Source organism: Accipiter gentilis, chromosome 1 (assembly GCF_929443795.1).
Source record: "Accipiter gentilis chromosome 1, bAccGen1.1, whole genome shotgun sequence".
In the NCBI taxonomy this organism is placed as follows: Eukaryota; Metazoa; Chordata; class Aves; order Accipitriformes; family Accipitridae; genus Astur; species Astur gentilis.
This window is the reverse complement of record NC_064880.1, coordinates 25,538,333-25,560,481: the sequence shown is the minus strand read 5'-3', so window position 1 is coordinate 25,560,481 and position 22,149 is coordinate 25,538,333. Positions and strand designations below refer to the sequence as shown.

Here is a 22,149-nt window from a genome sequence, read left to right as displayed (position 1 = left end):
AGCAGCCATGGGCATCACTGGAACTTTTGTCTTCCAACTTACCATGTGGCTTTCCAGAAATGCTTGACATCACCTCAGCTCCTTTTGCATTCAACTCATCCCCTGGAGTCAGTCACCTCTGGATATGTTTCTCTTCATTAGCTACAGAGGGAGTATAAATGAGTAGGTTAGAATGGACAACTGGCTTCTAGATGCAGATGTCAGGAAGGGAATCCTGCGCTCTGTCTGCCTGCCATAAACAGTCCTAGCAAGCTTCCCAACAAGGCAAGTGAGGCATGTTGTCCCAGAAATAAAAGCTAGCAAGTTGGCATCAGATGAGCCCTACAGGATATTCATATGCGATGCCCATTGAGCTTGTGGCAGTGTGTGAGCACAAGACAGCAAAAACCTAAAGGGATACCAGCCTGACTTGAAAAAGTAATTTCATTTTATGCCATGACACTGCAAAGTAATTGTGCTCAGAATGACTGTTTTTACTGCTTAAATACATTTTTAGTACTTGAGCATCCAGGTGGATTCAATTGTGCTTGCAATTTTGCAGACATTAAAGAGGGAGACTAAATGACTGAGGCGGGGGAAAGAGAACAATACTGTACTCCTGCGAGACAGCCTGATACATGGCCTAGAGCATAGCACTAGTGCTCAGGAGCCTCCAAGTGTAGTCCTATTTTGACCACTGACTGACAAATGTTTAAAGCTAGGCATGGAAAATGCAATGCAAGAGTTCTCTGTATCTCTTACAAAAATAATACTGGCTGAAATCTTCAACCAGTGTAAACTGTTAAATAACAGAAGTCACTGACTCCAACAGAAGCAGTATTACAAGCCAAATCTGGTCAGCTTTTAAGAATAAGAACTTCCTTCTTGAACATCTTTTCCAAAAGCAACATCTGATATGGCATGAATATAAGTAACACTTGAACGGTTATAAAATACATTAAAAAAAAGAAATTATTTAAATAAAAAAATGTGATTCTGATAAGCTAAAGCATACTTAGAAGTTATACATTTTATGTCAATAACTGTTTACAGAACCATAGCCTTAGCTGATACTCAAAAGCCATTTCACTGCTCACAGAAGTTTTCATAAAGAAATAATATACAAGGAACACTAAACACTGTCGGGCCAAACACATTCTACTGTTTATTACACATATTACATTCTTAAATAAAAATGCGTCACATAACATTTTTGCATAGATATCTTACAATATACCAATTTAAAAAAGAATTATGAAACAGACCAGTAACAAAAATAAATTTTTTCTTCATTAATAATTTTGTAACATTAACATACCACCATCATATAATACAAATAATATTTTTAAATCTTAAGACTTTTTGTACAGCAAAAAAACTGACAAAGTAATATATTTATATATATATATATATATAAAAAGCTTAAAAAAAATAAAATGTCAAAAAAAGGCAGAACTGAGGGCTACAAGATTGGGTACTTCTGTGATATATTAGAAATACCAGAGTAGGCCTGAGAGAACGTGACCGAGGGCATCTCCAAAATGCACTTGTCAGACACATCTGGTAAAAGAAAAATTATAGTGCAAAATGAAAGTCCTTCAAGCAATGTTGGTTTGTTTTTTTGTTGTTTTTTTTTTTTTTTTTTTTTTAAAGAGGGAGCATTCATACCTTTTTGTTGTTGTTGCTAAAAAAAAATCCCCCAAACAAAACTTTAATGTGTAGTAGAGAGCAAGAAAGGTTTCAAAGGACAAGAAAGAAAACAGGCCACTTTGCAAAGCAAGAAAAAAAAAATCTCAGCCTGCATTATTATTATTTTTTCAACTAGATGAGTAGACAAGTTAAACTAAGGCCTTGTTTCTAAGAGAAAAGCTGTCATGGTTTATACGCAGTGATTGCAAAACTAGGTACTTAAATTGGTGCAAGAACCTTCCTGTAGAGGTATCTTAATTGGTTGAAGCATTTCTTACACTTCAGCTTAACTGCATAGGATGCCAATGCAAACTCAGTCCAGGCAATCAAGTAATAGGTGCAGCTACAAAGTGATTTTAGCTAGACTGGTATTTTAATGTAGGGCAACTTCCCTGGTAGAGACATGGCCTTGGTAACAAAGTAGTGTTTAAACCAGTGTTTTGATCTACTTCCAGAATCTGACAGGTCTCGGGTTTAAAATACAGAGCGGCGGGTAAAATCTATGTTGCAAAATATAAAGTAAAGATCAGCCCTTCAGCCATCAGGCCTTCCAGGGACTGCATGTTAGCTTTTCATTTCCCCAAGAGCCCAACAATAAAGGCTAAATTGTCACCTTTCTGTCCATTCTATTTCACTTTTAGTGTGTACATGCTAAGCCCTCATTCCCCTCCCTTCCCACCTCCCCTCCCAACCCCCAAATTTGAAGCCTACTCATTCACAGTACACAGCAACATGTATTTCCCAGCATTGTTGAAAACTTTCCTACAGAAGCTGAAATGATTCCTAAAATGCAGTGGCAACAGCAAGTGCCCTCCCTAAATCAAAGCAATAGGCACGTTTGGCTACTACAAACTGTAAGTCAGTAGCTCAGTTTCCTCTTCTGTGTAGGTATATACGGTATACTGTTGTACATCCACACCCACACAGAGTCAGGGTGGAGAACCTGTTTTCTGGCAGTATATAGAAGTTAGGACCAAAGCACTTAAAAAAAATCATCAAAGCTTTCATTTTGAAAATTGCGAAGAGTTACAACTTCAGTTATTACACCAAAAATGCCATTAACAAGCATTAAGGAAAAGTATAAAACCCTGTTTGAAAAATGACGCCTGCATTTGAAAGTTTTCAGGTAGGGAAACCCATTCTTGAGGTGATAAAGGCAGCCTACCCCTCCATCTCCACATTTTTATGTATATAATTTATATATACAAGTATATCATTATATATATAACTTATATAGCACAATTATGTCCTGGACTTCTTCTTCTAAGGGAGGAAGAAAGTCTCAGCTTTATAAGATAGATCTTAGTACCTAGTAGGCCAGATTCTACAGTTCTTAGAATGCTAAATCTTGCCGCTGAATCCAGTGTAGAGCTGCGGAGGAGAAAGACTGAAGTAGTCATCCCTAAACTATTAATAAAAAGAGACAGAAATGTGACAAAAGGAAGAAGAATATCCAAGCTTGATCTGGAAATGATCATTCAAGAAGGCAGAGATTTAACGCTAATGAAAGACAGGCAAGACTTGTCAATGAGTAGTTGCAGTATCTTGGGAGGAAATAATTTTCATTTTTCAAGACAGAGTTAACTAGAGTTATTGTCAAGCATTGTTTTTGTTCTTGGTATGTGGGGATCTTTGCAAGTGCAATTCTATCTGAAATCAGCAAAAAGTACTTTAAAAGAGAGTTGGGGTTAGAGGCATCACCCAGGATATGAAAGCTTAAAAACAGTCTTACTGGACAGAATGACAGGATGTGCCAAGTCCTGGATGAAATCAAGAATAAAAGCCCTTGATCCACTGGGTGCCAGCCTAGTAAAATAAAATTATTTACAAAATTTTCCTCTTTTTTTATTTTTTTAAATGTAAAGATTTTGACACACGTTAAGGGAACAGGCAGAGAAAAGGAAACACTTAAGCAAGTTGGATTTTCATCAGTTTTGTCAAAAGCACCAGTTATGACCTCTTTTGTACACAGATAAACAAACTATGTTAAACAGGAGGAGCAACCTTTGTGTTAGAGACAGCTAAAAAGCCCAAATTATCTAGGGCCAGGTAAAAATGAGGGAGAAAGCCTGATTCTGTAGGTATCAGAAAGGTCACAGATAAGATACACTCAATCACTGCAACTATCATATCAATCAACTCCACTTTAGCCATACACCCTAGTGATTAGTTACGTTTTACTCCTGAAGTCAAAACAGTTCCAAAAGCAAGGACCTGGGGGCTCCTCTTGCATTCAGGTTCTTCTTCCCCATTAGTGTTTGGTCAGTGCTTTCCATGTATCTAGTGAAAATGTGCTAGCCTAAAAAAAAAGTAAAGCCAATTCCAAAAAGTCTGAGGAAAATAAGAATGAAGGAAAAAAAAAAAGAATGTTCACCTTTGTAGAAATATAAGTTGGCTTAGATTTCAGGTCCTGGAAACCATTTTTTGAGACATCACATGGGTCTTCCAGGCTAGCAAACTTGTTTCCATAATATCTGGTTGGTCCCTGCAGCTGTGACACATCTCCTGGTATGACATTGCTTCAAACTGGTTTGCTAAGGGTTTGAGGGTTTTTTTATGATTTCCTCCTCTCTAAGTCTCCCTTATGAAGAAGCCTTATGAAGTTTAATAACGATGAAACTATCAGAGTTTGAGAGAAACCCTACAGACCTGTCTTACAGTCTGTTCTGCCAGCACAAGACTGGGAATAACTAGAACCAGTACACATTTTATTCATGAGAGATCTGAAATGAATCATAGAAACACAAAAAAATTAATGTTGGAAGGTACCTCTGGAGGTCATCTAATTCAACCCTCTGTTTAAAAAACAGTTCTGTTAGATCAGACTGCTCAGGGCCTTATCCAAGACACTGAAAGAATCTAGGATTTCAGTCTGTCCTTTCTCTTCTTCATTTGCCTATTTATCTAGGTAATAAAATTTTCTGGACTGAATACTGGCTATTGAAAAAGAACAACTCTGGGATAATGAAAAATATCCTGGGCTCTGGAATCCCCTTTTCTGTTAGACCAATCTTTATAAAATACATGTGATATTTTAGGTTGCTCTTTATCTCCTAAGGGGAAAACCAAACAGAACAAAGATGCATTGAAGTGTTGTTTTGGTTTAAAAAGTGATTAAAATACAGCATCATGTGTCTTTATATTTGATATAGTATGAGTGAAACAATACATTTTTTTGTTAAGATAAGACAGCAGTGATTATGTTGGAAAACCAGAATTTTGTTTGCCAGGCCTTGAGCTAGCAGTAGAGGAATCATACTTCTATAAGCATATTTTTTATACACAGATTCAGAAAATCTGATTAGAAAAATCTTTATACTGGCACTTCCTAAATGATTTTTCATAAGTCAGTTTTCAAAATAAAATCTTGTCATAGAGTATATAGCTTGTCTCAATTAGATAATGGAAAAATCCAGAATAAATAAATTACATCAACACTGTAACATATGAAGTACATCATGATCTGGAATATTCTGTCTGGTTTTGGTCTCCCCGTTACAAGAAAATTATTGATATATTGGAGCGACTCTAGCAGAGAGCCACCATGGAGATCAGGTTCTGGAACACCAGGACCATCAGGTTCCAAGATGAAGAAAGTCTGAGAGACATGGTTCAACCTTAGGAAGAGAAGGGTAAGAGCAGATCTTATTGCTGTCTACAAATACTTAACAGAGGGTGTAGAGAAGAAGCCAGACTCTTCTTGGAGGTGCATAGTGGAAGAGGCAATGAAAACAAGTTGGAACATGGAAAATTCCTACCTGACACACGGATTTTTAATTTTTTTTTTTTTTTTTTTTTTTTTTACCGTAAAGGTGGTCAAATATCGGACCAGCTTGCACAGAGAGGTTGTAGAATTTCCATCCTTGGGGATATTTAAAACTCAGCTGGATGTGGCCCTGAGCAACAAGCTCTAGTTGGAGGTTGGCCAAGATGGCCTCTGGAGGCCCCTTCCCACCTGCATGATTCTATGACTGACTGCTTTGCTCCAAAATTTTAGCTATTCACAAAACCAGCTTTAGTTATTTCCTCTATGTACACGATTTTGTCTCAATTTGTTCTCATTCTATAGTTCCATGGCCTTGGAAACCACAATCTGACTTTCTTATACTGGCTTCTCTTTTGCAAATAGGCATAAATCTAGCATGAAGGAAACAAGGTTAAGCTTCTCCTTTCCACAGCTGGATAACTTGGTCCTCAGCTGTCACCAAATCATCTATTTATGTGTTTGCTTCCAAGAAGCCTTACAGAGAGGATTAGTGTTTCCTCATTAGTCTGTTTCTACTCATAGTTTACAAATAGAGGACAACTGTACAACTTTAGCAAGGAGACACAGGCCCAAAAAGGATCAAGCTATAACAGATTAGACAAGTTTGAAGTGCACAGCCTAAAATATCTGCGAAGAAACAAAACTTGTCATTGTAAAAAACGAATCCTGGAATGTGTTACTAATCATGCCTTTCCAAAATGGAGAGTCCTTCTACAAAATACCAGCTATGGTATGGTTCAAGATTTTAGTAATGACTAAAGACACTTGCATATGAGCACCCCAAAACTGAAGTCCAGAGATTGACTGAGTATACCACATATACAGGTGAAAAATATCTCCCTTTACAAACAGAAGAGATGGTCCCAAAGCTCAAAATTTGGCTTCAGAGTTCAAAACCAGCTACAGAGAGAGCCTGAGAAATCTTAAATCTGGTTAAGTCTCCTATTGCCCTTTTCTCTATGTTTTTTTAAGCTATTTGGATCCATGATTTACATGTAGGCCTGCCTCGAGAACAAAATAAACAGATATTTCAGCATGTTTTTTTCCATGGGGCCCTTGTTCTGCCATATTTAAATAAGATGTCAACAAGGCCATAAATGACAACTGGAAGTAAATAAACAGTCTTGCTTGATTTTTTCAATTTTAAATAGAGTCTGATACTTAAACTGTCACTTAATAATTAAGGTTTGTAGACTACTGACAGCATATCTAAAGGCAGGTGTGTTCAGAGGTCAAAGGAGGATATTTATGCAGGTTCACAGCCAATGAATATCATAGTGGCGGGTTCGAGAGCACACACTTTAGGACAGTACAGTAATGAAATTCTAGGATTCTCTTATCCTTTTTTTAATCTAATGCACTGACTGGATGCTCTACAGTTTCACACAGCTTAGGTTTCAGTTCCCATTAGACATCTGGCAGGATGCTCTATATATTCCAACATAAATTGGATTCTAGGGCCCTCAGTCCCAGTGGAACAGCTGGGTGGAATGGCCATAAAAAGTATGCAAATACAGAAGTAGAGAAATACGAGATTGTCAGCAAGCAGTGCTCTGCAATTTTTAAATGTATACATATATATATAAGCATATATATATACACATATAGAGTATAGTTAGTTTTAAATCTTTGGAATAAACTCAATTGTCGTTCTCTCTCTCTCTTTCTCTCTTTTTTTTCTTTCTTTCACTCTCTCTTGCTCTCTCTCATGCTCTTATCACGAATGTTACATCATTGTCCCTAAAAGATGGTTTGATTTTGGTCCATATTTCATGCCATATGGGCCAGACATCGTATTTCCCCCCTGTCCCCAAAGTGTTCAGTTGACAGTCACAGTGCTTTGTGAAAACTGTGAGGAAAAACAGCATCTTTCGAGTAAATTCAATCTCTCACTGGAACCAAAGGTTGCAAAATGCTGAGAATTCAAGTGCCAAGGATCCCGGTGACGGCTCTTAAACATCTATTGAGTTTCTTGTTTGTTCTTTTTTCCCCTAAGAGTACAGTTTTACCTCCCAAAACATAAATTAAGGGAAATATTTAACAGTCAATGAGTCAAAACAGTCAAAGAAGGGCAGTTGGCTAATACAGTATAAAAGAGCAGCAACCTTTTGTGGACCACGCGCCATTTTGTCTCACTTCTAGACACATCTTGTAGGGATGGTCCCAGAATATACAAAATATACAACCTAATGACCACCTGCCTGCTTGCATAGGCCATTTTTATGGTCCTAAATGCAGTCTTTGGAGTCAGGGCCAGTGCCAAATAGTTTCAAATGCAAGTTAAGTAAGATACTTTTTTTTTTGTTTTTCTTTTGTAATGAAGACTTCAATCCACTTTGAGCCAACGAAATCATATTATCAATAGGACTGAAGGGTGAGCATGAGACCTCCACTTCTCCTTGATGGTTCACACAGTAGGCCAAAATGGACCTCTAGGTTAGTAATACTTTAGACCAATCATTTGGAAAAGCCTCACTGCTGTATGTAAAATCCAACCCTTCCTTCACCGTTCACACTGTTACATTTTTTCATATAGGAGTGGGCTACAGCATCAACTTGATGAATGGAAAAGGAGGACTTTGATAATTTCTTTAAAAGGCTAATGCTGAATGAAGCCATTGTACTTGGAAGAGGTTCTCGATTTCCCACTCAGAGACTGGAGCAGGATTTTTGGCTTGGGTTTTTTTGTGTGTAAGATGCTCAACAAACATTATCTTTAAATTAAAATGTCTGCAGGTGCTCTTTACACAAACAAAAGTCTAATGTTTGAAATTGGTTAATAGAAGAACATCAAGAAAAAGCAACATAATTCATCACTAAGTCACTGTGGGCTGTGGCTAACATGCTCACATGGTGCGGAAGGAATCCTGTAGTCATGCCTGTGTGGCCAGTCCCAGACCAATATCCAGGTGAAGACAAGGAGTTCTGAAGATCACTTGTTCGTGGAGAAAAGAGAAAAAATGTTTAAGCTTCCAAATAAGCTTTTAAAGTTTTTTGTTCAACAAATAAACAATAAGTCCTAGCTATGGCAATAAGGTGAGGCCTACAGAGATATTAGGTGCTGTTTCTCAGGGTTTTATCCCTTGGCCACTTAGCCATCATGGCAGCAGCTTCCAGAGTCCCTAGTGCATATGTTGTGCAATAGCTAAAACAAAAATTAAAATAAAAACAACCAACAAAAATATAGTCCTCCATGAAGTCTACATAAACTCAGGCCAAAAAGAGGATATTTGTGTCACAAGTGTCACTCCACAGTCTACTGCCATTAAGGCCACTGGTATTGACTTAAAAGGATCTCAATAGCTCAGTTCTAGGAAGAAGAACCATAACCAAGACAGGTCAAAGTGTCTGTGAGAAGTCTGACGCACTGAACATTAGGAATTCTCAGACAAAGAACAAATGAACCAAGAGGTTAATTTTGGCTACCAAACTGGGATTTGGTTTTCTAGGTCATTGTTTTCCCCCCATCTATTTAAAAAGAAAGTTAGTGCTACAAATATGCAACTTCAAGACGACATATTCTCCGATGGAGTTGCATTGAGAAGCAAGTTAAATAAGCCCCTCCTACTGCCGTCCACCTGCAGGGAAGCCTCCTCCGTTTTCTTTGATTTCCATTGGCAAAAACAGGAAACAAATCCAAGAGGGATGAAGTACTGTAAGCAACTGTTCCTTCTCATTGACTTCATCTCCACACCATTTCCTCGCCTGCATCTTCTCCCATCCAGCTGGGGCAAGGCATAAAGAACCAATGTACGTATTGAAGTATAACTGGGTGCATGACAGTGTGAGCGTGTGGTCTCTGTACAGAGGATTACATGTGATCAAGTTCTCTTCTCCTGCAAGGTAGTGCATTGTAACTTGAGTTCCACTTTCATCTCACAACACTTAGCTCAGATGCCATCCATGCCAAGCTGACTGATTTTTAGATGTGTCTCTTCATGTGGAGGGCGAGGTGATCAGACCTGGAAAAACACCTGCAAAATAAAGCAAGTGGGAAATGAAATAAATACAGAATTTGGGAAAACAGGGTTCCTGTTCCTTCCTCCTTATGTACAGGAGGAAATATGTATCCAAGTTTAGAGACATTCCTTATATTATCCATGGATCACCACCAAATCCTGTGTGATTGGCCTCTGGGACCACAGATGGCCAACTATCCTGGCTCTTCAGCAGCTAAACAGACTACTCTCCTTCTTTCTCTGTTCCTCTCCCTCCCTCCCTCTTCTTTCACTGAGTCAAACATCAGGGAAGAGTGCTCATCTGTGCACCTGTAGTATAAAATAAAGTATTTACTGTAAGTGTGTGTGTGCATATAAAGAAATAAAATAAAACAAGTCAGTTTTACTCAAGTACTCAGCAATACCAGTTTAAAAAACCACCAGCTTTCTCAAGTGCCCAGTAGTTGCAACAAGCACCGAAGTACAATGCCAGATTTGAAAGCTGAACTCTCTTTTCTAACTCCAAACTGGAAGGAAAGGTGGTTCAGAATTTGGAGGCTGACAATCTGTCAGTCTACATATCTCTCCCTTTCTCTCTGCTGGGAATCTGGGTGGTAATATGTGGATGTTGATGAGTGCTGTCTCCCTGAAGGATGTTGAGAGAAGATAAGGTATTATGCCTATTTTGTAAGAGTGAAAATCGAGAGATAGAGAAGGCAAGAAAATTGTAAATCACACAAGAAGTATAGTAAAACCAGAAAAAAAAATGCCAGGACTTCAGCTTTGAACTTCTGTTCTTTATCCACAAAGCCATTTTTCTCTGTCTTATAAGAAAATGTAATGTTTTGACATTCTGAACATGTAGATGGATGCTGATGAGACGGACTTAGAGTGGCAACCCTAGAGAACTAGTGGAAGTTTTAGGGCTGGTCTAAACATGCAGTTAATTGAGAATAAGGTAGGGCACGAATTTGAAATGCATGTATTCTTGATTAACTCCCTCTCTAAAGGCTTATGAATGCCTTCTTCTGAAATGACTTAATCCACTTGGGAAGTGGGTTAAGATACTCAGAATAAAGCACGCTTACTCCAGGAAAAGAGCAACCCCACAAAGAGTTAATCAGGAATTAATATTCTAAAACAGCTGCCTTGTAGTAGACATGCTGCAGGGCACTCACAGCAGCAGGAACAGCAGCCCAAATTCAGGCACTTCACGAAGATATTGTCAGAGTGATCAGGGGAATAAGTTCTCAGGAGGATAAGTGTTTTTATTCTCCGTCATTTAATATATACCCCATTTTATCAAGACTGCCAGTAAGCAAGAATATTTTGTCAAATTCATACCCATTAGAAATGGGATTGAAAGCGCCAACCCATTTCACACCCACTGTCACAGTGTCATTAAAGATATGTACAGCACCAGAGAGCAAACTGCAGGACAAGCAGGCAGTGGTTCTGGACTGCCTACCCCAAAGCCCCAAAATGGAGCCTGACTGTCAGAGTGGCAGGACTTAGACACTCTCAGAAATTAAACTTCTACTTGATACTTCAAGTTGAGCACTAAAAAACGGGAGGTTTCCAAGTTCCCTGCAAATCTTGGCTTATCTTCTTTCTACCCTAAGCCACAAGACACTGGCTTATTTATTTTTACTAATACCAAAAAACATCTATTATAAATATCACACAAACCCCACATATCTCTGGCTTTTGAGAAAACTGGTTTTGTAGGCTCTGAGGGGCACCATGAAAAGGTACTTCCAGAACTGACTTGCCTGGAATGTCTTTTCACTGCCCCACAGATTTAGAGTATAAAAGAGCCACCGATACTGGTCTGAAGAATATCCAAATGGCTTATTGTGAGAATCTGGATAGCTCATACATGGGCAGTGAATGTATTTCCAAGAAACCAGTAGTTGAGTATTTCGTATTTTTCAGAAAGAAGAAGGTAAAAGAATGAATTGAACTCCTCAGTAAAAAAAGCCAAAAAAAGAAGATAAAAAAAAGAACACTCAATCTAAAGGCAAACACCCAGAGGATAAACACCCTAAGCAGAGAAAGGCTGAGAAAGAGAACAACTATAAAAATGAAGAGATTTTAAATAGTTAGGGGATCTTTTCTGTCCTGCTGGCAGTATTCCCCTGCACGGGCAATCTATCTGCATCTACACACAGAGATGAGCGATCAAGAGGTGCATTTTTAAGACACAGAAACCTTGTAAGAAGGCAAGTTTCGCAAGAAAAGCTAGATACTCATCTTCTGTGGATGCGCATAGCTCTGGTCAAGTCAGCTGCTCTCTACTGATTTGTAGCAGCTTACAAGGAGGTTAATACCTTCAGAGTGGCAAAAACTAAAAAGAAAGACTTCAAAATAGGACGGAGGATGCATTCCTCCAAGCTCCTACATGAAGCACAGCGAGACAGACGTGAATCTGACAATGGACACTTGGCTTTCAACACAGCAGGCTCAGCACAGCTAGAATTTTCTAGCCCTAGGGTGCCAAAATACATCCTTGGACCAACATCTCTCTCGTCAGTCTAAACTGAGAAAGCAGCATGCTCTGGCTACAAGGGCTGCCAAAACAAAACAACAGCTTGAGCGGCTGCCAAAAAGACATGCACCAGCTGGCACTTCAGTCTAGGACTAGTCATAAGACCACCACCCAAGCATGGCTTTTCCTCTCCAATTGTCTCTATTATACATGCAACTCAGGAAAAAGTATGCTGAGTCACAGCACAGCCAGATCTGTTAAAAATGTGGCTTCAATACACTGTTTCACATCAGTAACCACAGTATTAGCATCTAGTATATTTTTCAGCCCTAATACATTTTTATAGCTAATAAAGTGGTACCATATTTGCTAGTTTATAGCTAATAAAATGGTACAATACTAATTCTTCACGTTCTCCTGCTGACTAATTTGGTTAGTTCTATCTCTTGGTAAGGCTGGTGGATGTGGATGTTTATTTTCATCAATAAAACAATCCCTACAAAATTCTGCAGCTAAATCACACTGCCAAAAAAGCTATTGGTCAGTGGACACATTTTTTTTTCCTTCTGGGACTACAGGCAGCAGTGGAAGAGGCTCCACAGGATAAGCTGTCAAGAGAAACTCCTTCCTTCACAAATTGAAAAACAGCAGCTTGCTGGTCTCTAGTCCTGCCTGTGAGACAAGACCTTGCTCCACAACTCTGGCTCTATGCTTCTTCCAGTTCAAACACCAGCTCTGCACATTGTACGTGGGCCCATCACAGTCTTCCCCACCATCTCTCCCCCAGACCAGCTCTTCCTAGAAAGGACAGTTTATACTAGAATAAGATACCCTAATTCTGAAAGTCATACAGTAATGTGTGATACATAATTCCCTGCTCCCAAACATGATTCCTTCCTTTCTCTTTCTGCTCTATCTCCTTAGCAACACAGTACTGTTCGGCACTGATGCCTCTGCAGGAGAAAGAGGGAAGGTAACTATGATGAGAAGAGAATATATTGCTCAGCCATCTTTCTTACCAGCTGTGGATTCTCCACTGTGGGATGTGTTCATTCCAGCTAAGTGTGCTCTTAGCGTGCTGTCAAAAAGAAAACCACGTGTGCACAAGTGCGCACACACACACAGAGGAATATATACCCCAATAGTCTAGCACTAAGCTGCTATCTCCTAAGCACATATTTATGCAGAACAAGTGAGTGTCACTACCCAGTCTTCCTCTTCCCCTTGGACAGCTGAAGGCTTGCACTGTGTGAGGAACATAACCCTAGCCTGTGTTTCTGAAGAGCAAAATTCCTGGGGAAAGCTAATAACCAGCACATCCCTGATGTCTGGAAGGCACTAGGGACTTGTACACTGCTTTCCACACCACTTTTGCTGATTCTTCTTTCTCCCCTGCTGCCACCAAACCACACACCATTTGCAGTACATATGGTGCTACTCAAACCAGTGGTACTTTGCCAGCTATAACTAACAATGTGATCTGTGGGCTGTATGGTGTTGGGATAGGGCTGGGACAGCAGAAAAGAATCACGTCTTCTTATCTCTTTTGCTTTAAAAATTGACCTGTACAAAGAGGATATTTAATATCCCTTTGATGTCAGCCAGAAAGTCAGAGACACAAACACATCTGAAAACAGCCTGGGAAGGGAATTGCAGCCAGACTGTGTGTACAACATCCCCTTTCTTCGCTCTCTGAATCACCACTTTCATGCTCTGATTGCTAAGGTATGGCCTTCACCTCTGAACAACAGGCATATGTTTTGTGCTACGTCAGTGTTGTTAAAAGAACTCCAAAGGCTCCTTAAAGTGTAGCAAGACTGGATGTCTGAGGGAGTGATCACAACTCCTGTCAATAATGGTGGGTGCAATAAAGGGTAGCAGTTCAAATGTGGAGAAACTGTTCTCCAGCTGGGAACCCTGGCTCATGAAGGAGGGTCTTTAACATTAAAAGTCTGCCTAAACAGCTAAGGACAAATTTAGGCACATGTTTCAGTGCTTGCTTGAGGTGACATCTGCAATAGGTGGTTAGTAGAGAGATCTGTGAATGAGAAAAGAAGGAAAAATAGTGGGATGGCAGAGTGGGCCAAAAGAAGAACAGGCAGGCACTCTGTGAGCTTGTACAACTGACTGGGAGAGTAAAGACAAATCTGTCTCCTACCACCACACACAGATGGTATGTGCATGGAGTTTAACAGTGCACAATGCCCAGCACTCTTAACTTATTAATAAGTATTTTTCCTTCATCTACAGATTCAGCTGAAGAGCAGAAAAAGCATTAGATGATTGCAGGAATATATCTCTTAACTGCAGTGACTGAGTTGGCTGCCAAAGAAAAACCTACGTAGGAAGGGATAATAGTAGAGGGAGATGAATGAATACTTAACAAAGGGCTGAAGGAGACTGAGGAGTTGAAAATACTGACTGTATTTCTTTAGACCTGTGCTCAAAATATTGTCTGTCCTGACACAGAAACCTTGGGGCTTTGTGTGCATGTGTGTGTGCGTGTGTGTGTGTTTGTGGGGCCAGGATGGTTAGTTTGTTCTTCAGAGGAAAGAAAAGAGAAAGGCAATGCTTTACATTTAAAACGGACAACATAACTGTTTTCCTTCACAGAGGTGCTTATACAAAAGCAGAACTCCACAGGTCCCTACTTGGCTTATCCTGTCCCCCATTCTGAGCAAACAAAAAATAATCCAGGGATAAAACAAAAGATAATCCAAGAGGAAGCCCTCCATGGGGGAAGGGGGACAGGAAGAGGGGAGACAAGGGCAGAAGAGCACTTAAGGAGATGAAGCTCTTGGAAAGGCAGGATGTGAAAATGATCAAATTTCCTTCCCATAAAAGGATGGGGTCCCTTGTTTATGTCCCACACATCCTCTCTCCACGCATGTTCTCTGCTGCTCTGGTGTACCCAGAGGCTTCCTAGAGCCTTTATTGTATTACAAAATGTTTCCTTATCAGAGCAGAGAACCTTAGTGCTGCATTAAAAAGATGGGTAATTTTCTTAAGCCTCTTTTAAAAATATATATAAATAGGATTAGCTGGATAACATGTTCAGATGCAAGCACATTATTTGATTACTCAATAGTGGATCCAGGTTTCACCCAGGGCACTGCCAGTCTCCATCTGGGGGGGTGCAAGGGGGAGAAGTGCTCATTGTTCGATCTTGTCAGTGCTGTCAAGAGTCATTACAGGGGTAATTGCTTTTGCTCCACCCTAATTTCTTATCAATTGGGATCAGGGATGGGGAGGAGGGTTTTCTTTTGGTTTTGTTTCTAAATTCAAAGAACCCAGCTTTCAAAAATGCTCAGCACCAAGCAAGGATGACCAGATTTTTCAGACGAGTTCATCATTCATTCAAGCAGCTAAAGCAGTGAGGACTGCAAAAAGGAATCAGCAGTGAGCAGCAGCAACCATGGCTCTCACTGGGAGCTGCTGGGTGCTCAGCTCACCGGGCAAAACTGGCTTCTCACTTCTGAGTGCCCAGAGGAGAATGACAGGCTCTTCAGGAACCTTGGCTCTGGGCACCGGTCAGGCTCTTAAATCTGGGCCCACGCAGAATGAAGGTGCAGAGTATTTCCCACATCAAACAGATATCAAGGGTGAGATTTAAAACTGTAGGAAAAGATTCGCTAATTAGCAGAAATGTGCAGAGATCACTGATCCTACACAAAACAACCCCATGAACTTGAATTGTAAGATGTGCCTAAATCACTCTTGTGCTTTTGAAAATTATGCCCTTTGCTGTCTTTTATTGACTCTCCCCTGTTACATCTGGGGAAGCATGGAGCCCTGGAGTCAGTGGTAAGTGAAGACAATGATCATACAGAAATTAAGTGCTTTTTTCCTAGAGGTTTCTTATAGATTTGAGGCACTTGTGGCACAACTCCCTCCCACTCTGTCATACATCCACATACTTGTGAGGCCCACTGGTTCTGTGAGGCCCACCCTGCCAAAATGCAGGCAGCCAGCAGTGGTGTTTGGGGTAATCCTTGACGCAGAGCAAACAGAGGGAGCTCTGCCTTTGTGAGGGCACCAGGCTTATAGGACCAGGAGACGGAATGCTGTGGAGATGCTTTGTTGAGAGGTCCATCACTGAAGTGGTCTAGGGCCCTCTGGGTGTCTTTTCTGCTTTAAGAGTGTTGACAAGAGCTGCCCTGTGGACTGAATCTTGTGCCCACAACTGACACCAGCAGGTTTCAGTCAGACCTACACCCGGTCCCACATCTTTCTCTGTGCTGTGGGATGGAAACAGCTTAGGCTGCTTAGTAAGTATTCCCCCCTCTGCCAGTCTGCCTGGCCAGTCAGGCAGAGAGGACAGGGGCAGAGTGGAGGGGCCCTCCTTGGCTCAGGGATTGAGGCACTGGGACAGGAGGCCAGAAGGGGCCTCTCTGCTGGGAGCCAGGTCTCTTGTCTCAGGGAGCTGGTGGCTCCATGCCACTCACAAAGTCCACATGTTGCTTGAACACCGTGTTAGGCAGCTGCATTACCTGTCACAATGGTTGCATTTAAAGGGCTTTGCACCCGTGTGCTTTCTGTAATGCCTCGTGAGCTCGTCGCTCCGTGCAAAACGCCACTCGCACCCTTCCCACGAGCACTTGTAAGGCTTCTCACCTGCAGAGGGGAGGAGAGAACAGTCAGCGTGGCAGTAGGATTACTGAGCACTCAACCTGCAAGCCGTGTGTCCTCCCACCTACGCCTCTGCCCGTTCGGGCAGGTTAGCCCATCACACAATTCATGGCCAGTGTGGGATGGAAACAACTTAAGGCTTATGATGCATTGTACTGAGGATGGATCCAGCCCAAATTTTACTGCTGGTAAAATTCTTGCACAACGTTATTTTCCATTTCTAACAAAACCAGTCAATTACTCTTCAAAGAAGCCCTCAGAACGTCCCCAAATGCCTGCCCTGCTGTGTGGCTGGAGCCTGATTTTCAGCCAGCTTTTCAGCTCACTCTACCCTTGCCAGATAAACTACTGTGGTACCTGTGAGTGGCTGTACTAACATCTGAACACACTGCAGGTGTGCACCACTCCAGAGTGACCACCACTACTGCATTGCATGCTTTACCCCAGCTGCCATTTACCTCCCCATGTGGCCAGACTCACTTCTGTTCCCCTCAAGCTTTCACGCCCACTGCCCCCTAGGACTGCACCTTCTTTAGTTGCTTCTGACAACAAAAACTGTTCCTTGGTTCAAGAAACTATGCATCAGGACAGTGACTGCGAGAGGAGAAATGTTTTCTTCTTTAAATCAGCTGGTCCTTCAGGCTTTTTGCACTACACCTTTACCAGCCGTTATTCTGCCCCAAAATATTAGCCATACCACTGAAGGTGGTGAAACGGTGCAGTGTTAAAACAGGAGAGATTCTGGTCTGCTATGTTCATGTCTACCTATCTTCTAATGCAAACCAGTCTCTGTGAATCAAAGTCTGCCATGGTGTAACATCCGTGGAGTCATTAACGCCTTCTGATGAAGAATTCCAAGGTCTCATGCCTCCCCTTTTCCCATTCAGTGTACATGTATTCGTGTGCATGCAAATTTATCATCTGCCCCCCAGAACACATGCTCTAGTGCATCTCCTCCTGTATGAACTCCATGTCACTATTCCCCATGCAGTCAGCACCGTATGGGTGCATTAGAAGAGGAGGGAGTTGAGATAAAATGCAAATAAGAAATCACTTTCACTACCAAGCTTCTAACCTGAGTATTATAAACAGAGAAGGCATTATTACTTATTTACTTGTTCTTAAAATTGCTAAGAAGGTGATCTTAAAAAAACCACCACCGACCAAACTGAAGTTGCAGTCTGTATGATTTCTCTATGCCAGTCACGTGAAACAATCGCTTGGCCACAGCAGACAAATTTCTCAGTGCAGAGACGCAGATTTCTATATTTAGTATGTCTATTCAGCAAGTAAAGGAGTGAGATCTGATTATGGGAGACCTATGTATTTCAAGGTGACAAATTGGAGAGGCCAAAAGAGCAAGAAAAGTGAAAAGGGCAAGAGAATTGCGTCAAAGTACATTTTAAAAAAAGCTGTTCTCTGGTGAGTGAGTTTCTGCAGACTTCTTATTGCACTAGCAGCTCTGCTTCACAGAGAATAGCAGAGTGGGCTGAGACATTAACTGGAGTTGAGCCATTTTACTGGCCTCTGAGAAGTTTCTTTGGCTCAGTAGCTCAATTAAAAGATTCATTGGGGTGAAGCAATGAAGAGGGGCAGCAGCCGGCAAGACTTTGCCAAAATATCCATTTGTCCCTCAGTCCCTGAATGCCAAAAGGCCAGCCTGGATGTCTCTGTTTGTGTGCCGCAGTCCAGCGCATGGGAAAATGCCCAACAGGACAATGGACTGAGCCAACAATAACACCACCCCACTTAGATTGTGCCTGCCTGGTCATCTCTGCAGACTTGCCTTTTGTTCTTTTTTTCTTTTAATAGGACTTCTTCAGGGGAAAAAAAAAAGCAAGAAACTTCTTGTTGGTGAGCCAAGTGCTGGTGTCTTGTTTCTGGGCTGGTTACTCAACTGTATGTAATTCAAACATTGTCGCCAGTGCTGGCCCCAGAACTACAGTTGCAGTGCTCTTCCCCGCCAGCCCTTGACATCCTACCTGGCATACTGCATCTGCTCTCCCTTTCTCCGAGAAAAGGGATTTCCCCAGCCTTGGTCATGTCGATGATGGCACACCAGTTTTGCCTGAACAGTTCATGCACTATATTTAAAAGCTGTCAGTAAACAATCCTCGATGACAATTCAGCTTCCTCAGTTCTCTGACGCTCTCTAGTGCCTGCCTTAGAGTGGAGACAGCAAGGCAGACAAACCGCCTTGCAGTGCACGTTTGCTACACAAGCTGTAAAGCAAACGCAGAAGACGGCTGCTCAGCCAAATCTGGTAGGTACAGCCAGTCTGAAGGATACAGTCGCCTACAGAGCAGAAGGGTGAAGGAAAAACATCCTGGGCTTTCTGAAACAAGGGCTATTAGGACTGAAGCCGAGTTTGGCTTGTTAACGTTTGTCAAGAGTTTTGAAAATGTACAGTGCTATATATAGGTTACGAGAGACAGAAATGCCAAGCATGATTACTGGTAAACCCATGGGATGCCACATATCTCTGTTACTTGCTGCAGGAGCTCCTCTCTCAAGTGTTCCTGGTCTGGCGTTGCGCAGCCCTGAGCTGAGTTTGTTTTCAGATGCTTTTCCTCTGTAACTCAAGCCCCGTTCCACAAAATGTCAGACAGTACCTCTTTGTGCTCCAGACAGCATGCTGGCATACATTGCTCCACACAGCACAAGATAAACGCAAAGGAGCACGGTGACCTTTAAAGCCATGTCAGACGGCTCCTTGACCCAGAGACCTCAAAGAGGTTAGATTTCCTGCTCTCCTGCAGCTACTCAAAAACATGAGAGGGCAGGAGGAGAGAGACCTCCATATCTCTGCACGAGAAGACTAAGAACAAACTGCTTCTTTAATGGCTGCTTTCACCTTACCCGAAAATGAAATGAAAGCATGTCTTGCCGAGATGCACGTATGTAGGAAGCATGGGAACGGAGAAGGGGGGGAGGGTCCTCCTACCTCACTACTGGCAACAGCAGGGAGAAGAAATGGGAAAGATCCTTTCCATGTGCCAGGCTGCTCTTCTGTTGTTGCAGAGGATTAGCAATAGTAAAAGGATAGATGGTGAAATCCTCCTCTGCTGAAGGCAATGGCAAAACTCCCACTCACTTCTACAGGGCCAGGATCTCCCCCTTTTTAACAAATTAATTATAAGCTTCAAAATCCAATTAAAAACAGGAACATCACGGAGCTGTGCCACACTGACTTTTTTCAGGCTCTAATTCCTCAAAATTAATAACCTTAAAACTCGTGCCTGCGAGCCACTCCCAGGAAGGAGGCTCTACTCCTTAAGTCACCTTTATTCAACACAAGGATCTGTGCAGTGCTTAAACAAATCCATAAATCCACATTTATACAAATGCACTCAACAGAGGAGCCAATGCATATCCGAAAAGAAGCCAATACCCAGATATGCAGCTGTTAAATACTCAGCTGTTTCAGTTCAGAACGTGCTCGACACTGTGGGGCTGGTTCAGCTTTCACACATCCGCAAATGCACCTGGGAAGGGCAGGCAGCCAGCAATGCAGACACACATTCAAGCAGTGAATTATGCAATTTTCTGAGATGAACACTAGTGTTAAAACAATGTACCATTTGCTTATGGAAAATCTTCTAGAACTGACACAGAATAGCGGCTTTCAGCTTTTTCCAATTTTTTCCCTAGGAGGTGGAGATGGCTACCTAGTGATTTCAAGGTTGCTGACCACATTCCAGTTTCCTTGGGCAGCATGTGCATCAGAGAGCAGCGCAGCACAGTAAAGGAGAGCTGCAGAGTGAAACAGTGGGTACGCAGGACCCAACATCCTCACTGCGTGCGTTTCAAGAGTGTTATTTCTGGCTAGCCGCAGCCTGGTCTTGTGGCCTGAGCCCATCCATAGGTCAAGCGTGCCAGCTGTGTACTTGCAGAGCACTTCTTGGGACAGGCCATCCAAAACCATGCTTGCGCTCCGGCCAGGCTGAACCAAAGCACAGTGAACGGGGGCAACCAGACGACTCACCTCAAAGGGGGACACCTGGTCTCCAGAAAACACCCACATAGACACACCCTCAGCTGCTTACTGAAGATCCCCAAGAAGCAGCCTGCGCATGCCTGCAAGCGCACAGAGCACCGTGCTGAAACCTACTGATCTAGAAGGACCTTATGATCAGAAAAGTTAGTGGTACAGAAACGCTATTAGCCCTTCAGATATGCTTTAGGGTTTCAGTCCATTGTGACTGCATACTTCTGTGAAGCAGCCTCTCTTCACTGTGGCTCTGTCCTATGGTCCATAGCCCATTTTAATCTCTTCATCTTCCCGGACAATATTTTCATACCCTGAGATTGGGATACTTGGGGAATAGGCTTGCTGTTTCATTTCTGTTTATGGCACCTCACACAACCTAGCTCTTCTTCTAAAAGTACCTCCAAAGCACACTTCAGCACAGTCTGGCCCTCCATCCTCTTTATTTCATACAGCCTGGTCCAATCTTTAACTGGAGGACAAAGACCTTTGCAAATTTATGGGAAGCATGCAATAGTGAAGCTAGAATTTATAAGTCATAACAGAAATCCATCAGACTTTGGCAGCCCTGAAATCGGGTCACTATTCCTTTGGTGACTAAGACAAATGCAAGACTAAATATTAGGCACCTAGTTACAAAAATAAACAAATGATTGGTATAGCTTTCTCTTGAAAGCCAAAAATATATCATTTGAAAATACGAAAGAGCCAAGCACACAATCCTAGCAACACTACTGTGGTAAACAGACACCAGGTTCCCAGCAAAACATTATTGATAGAGCTGGGCTGGTTCTGTGATGGAGACACCACACTGGTCCTCGGGACTTCTCCCTCCATTTTCTAGCCTCTGGCAGTCTTGGTGAGTTTCGCCTCACGCAACCTTAGATATTGAATGCCATCATCTGAAATAGCCACCTATGGCCCTTTTTCAAGTTGATGGGGAGGCAAAGGCACGTGCAGAGTGTGACACAGCAGACCCCAGTCAGACTGGAATCGGAGGTGAATTTCTCTCCTTTGATGGTACAGGGGGCTAGGCAAGCAGCTCAGCTGCAGGCAGCTGTATCTTTGCTCTCCAGGCACAAAACAGAGAACATCAGGTTTTCTCTCCAACACATACTTAATTGTAAACCCTATACAAGCCTTTGCAATAAATATTCCTTCACAAAACACAGCAGTGGGGATGTTGTCTCTTCTCAAAATCCAGAGACTCCCTGTCCTTGCCGCCTACATCCCACAGGCACCCTCTAAGTCCCAGGGATATTTCTTTTGTACAAGGAGTAAGGCAGCATTTGCTACAGACATCTCACAGTGGTGTTTCAACACAGACTGATTAGTAGAAACATTAGGTTACACGACGCAGAGGTGCATAACCGAGATCAGCTGAGGACACTGTTATGATCACAAAAGTACAGCGCACAATGGACACTGGGCATATTATACATCTCCTATCTGCATTATTTAGCCCCAAGGGTTAAAAAGTCACGAGTCCAGTCTCCCATAGAAATAATGAGATTTTAAAGAAGAAAATAATATTTAGAGATCATTTGCCTTCTGCTTTGTAGATAACCTGGGGCCATGATTTTAAACTTCTCTTTGCAGCCCTGCAGGCTAGAAACATTATGAAATACAGAGAAAGGAGTTTGCTCTCTGTTCCCTGGATTTCAAGAGCAGG

At 41.9% G+C, this 22,149-nt stretch overlaps 1 protein-coding gene across 1 annotated transcript in view; it reads right to left on the bottom strand.

Annotated features, from left to right (window-relative positions):
- Window positions 1-9,154: 9,154 nt before the first annotated feature.
- The window catches only part of KLF7 (KLF transcription factor 7), a 57,203-nt gene continuing 44,208 nt past the window's right edge, over window positions 9,155-22,149 (bottom strand). Inside the window, exons 4-5 of the mRNA XM_049810602.1 lie at window positions 16,351-16,474; window positions 9,155-9,408 (exon numbers count right to left, since the gene is read on the bottom strand). Coding sequence (XP_049666559.1) covers window positions 9,357-9,408; window positions 16,351-16,474 — 176 coding nt within the window. The 3' untranslated portion in view covers window positions 9,155-9,356. The remainder of the gene's footprint in view (window positions 9,409-16,350; window positions 16,475-22,149) is intronic.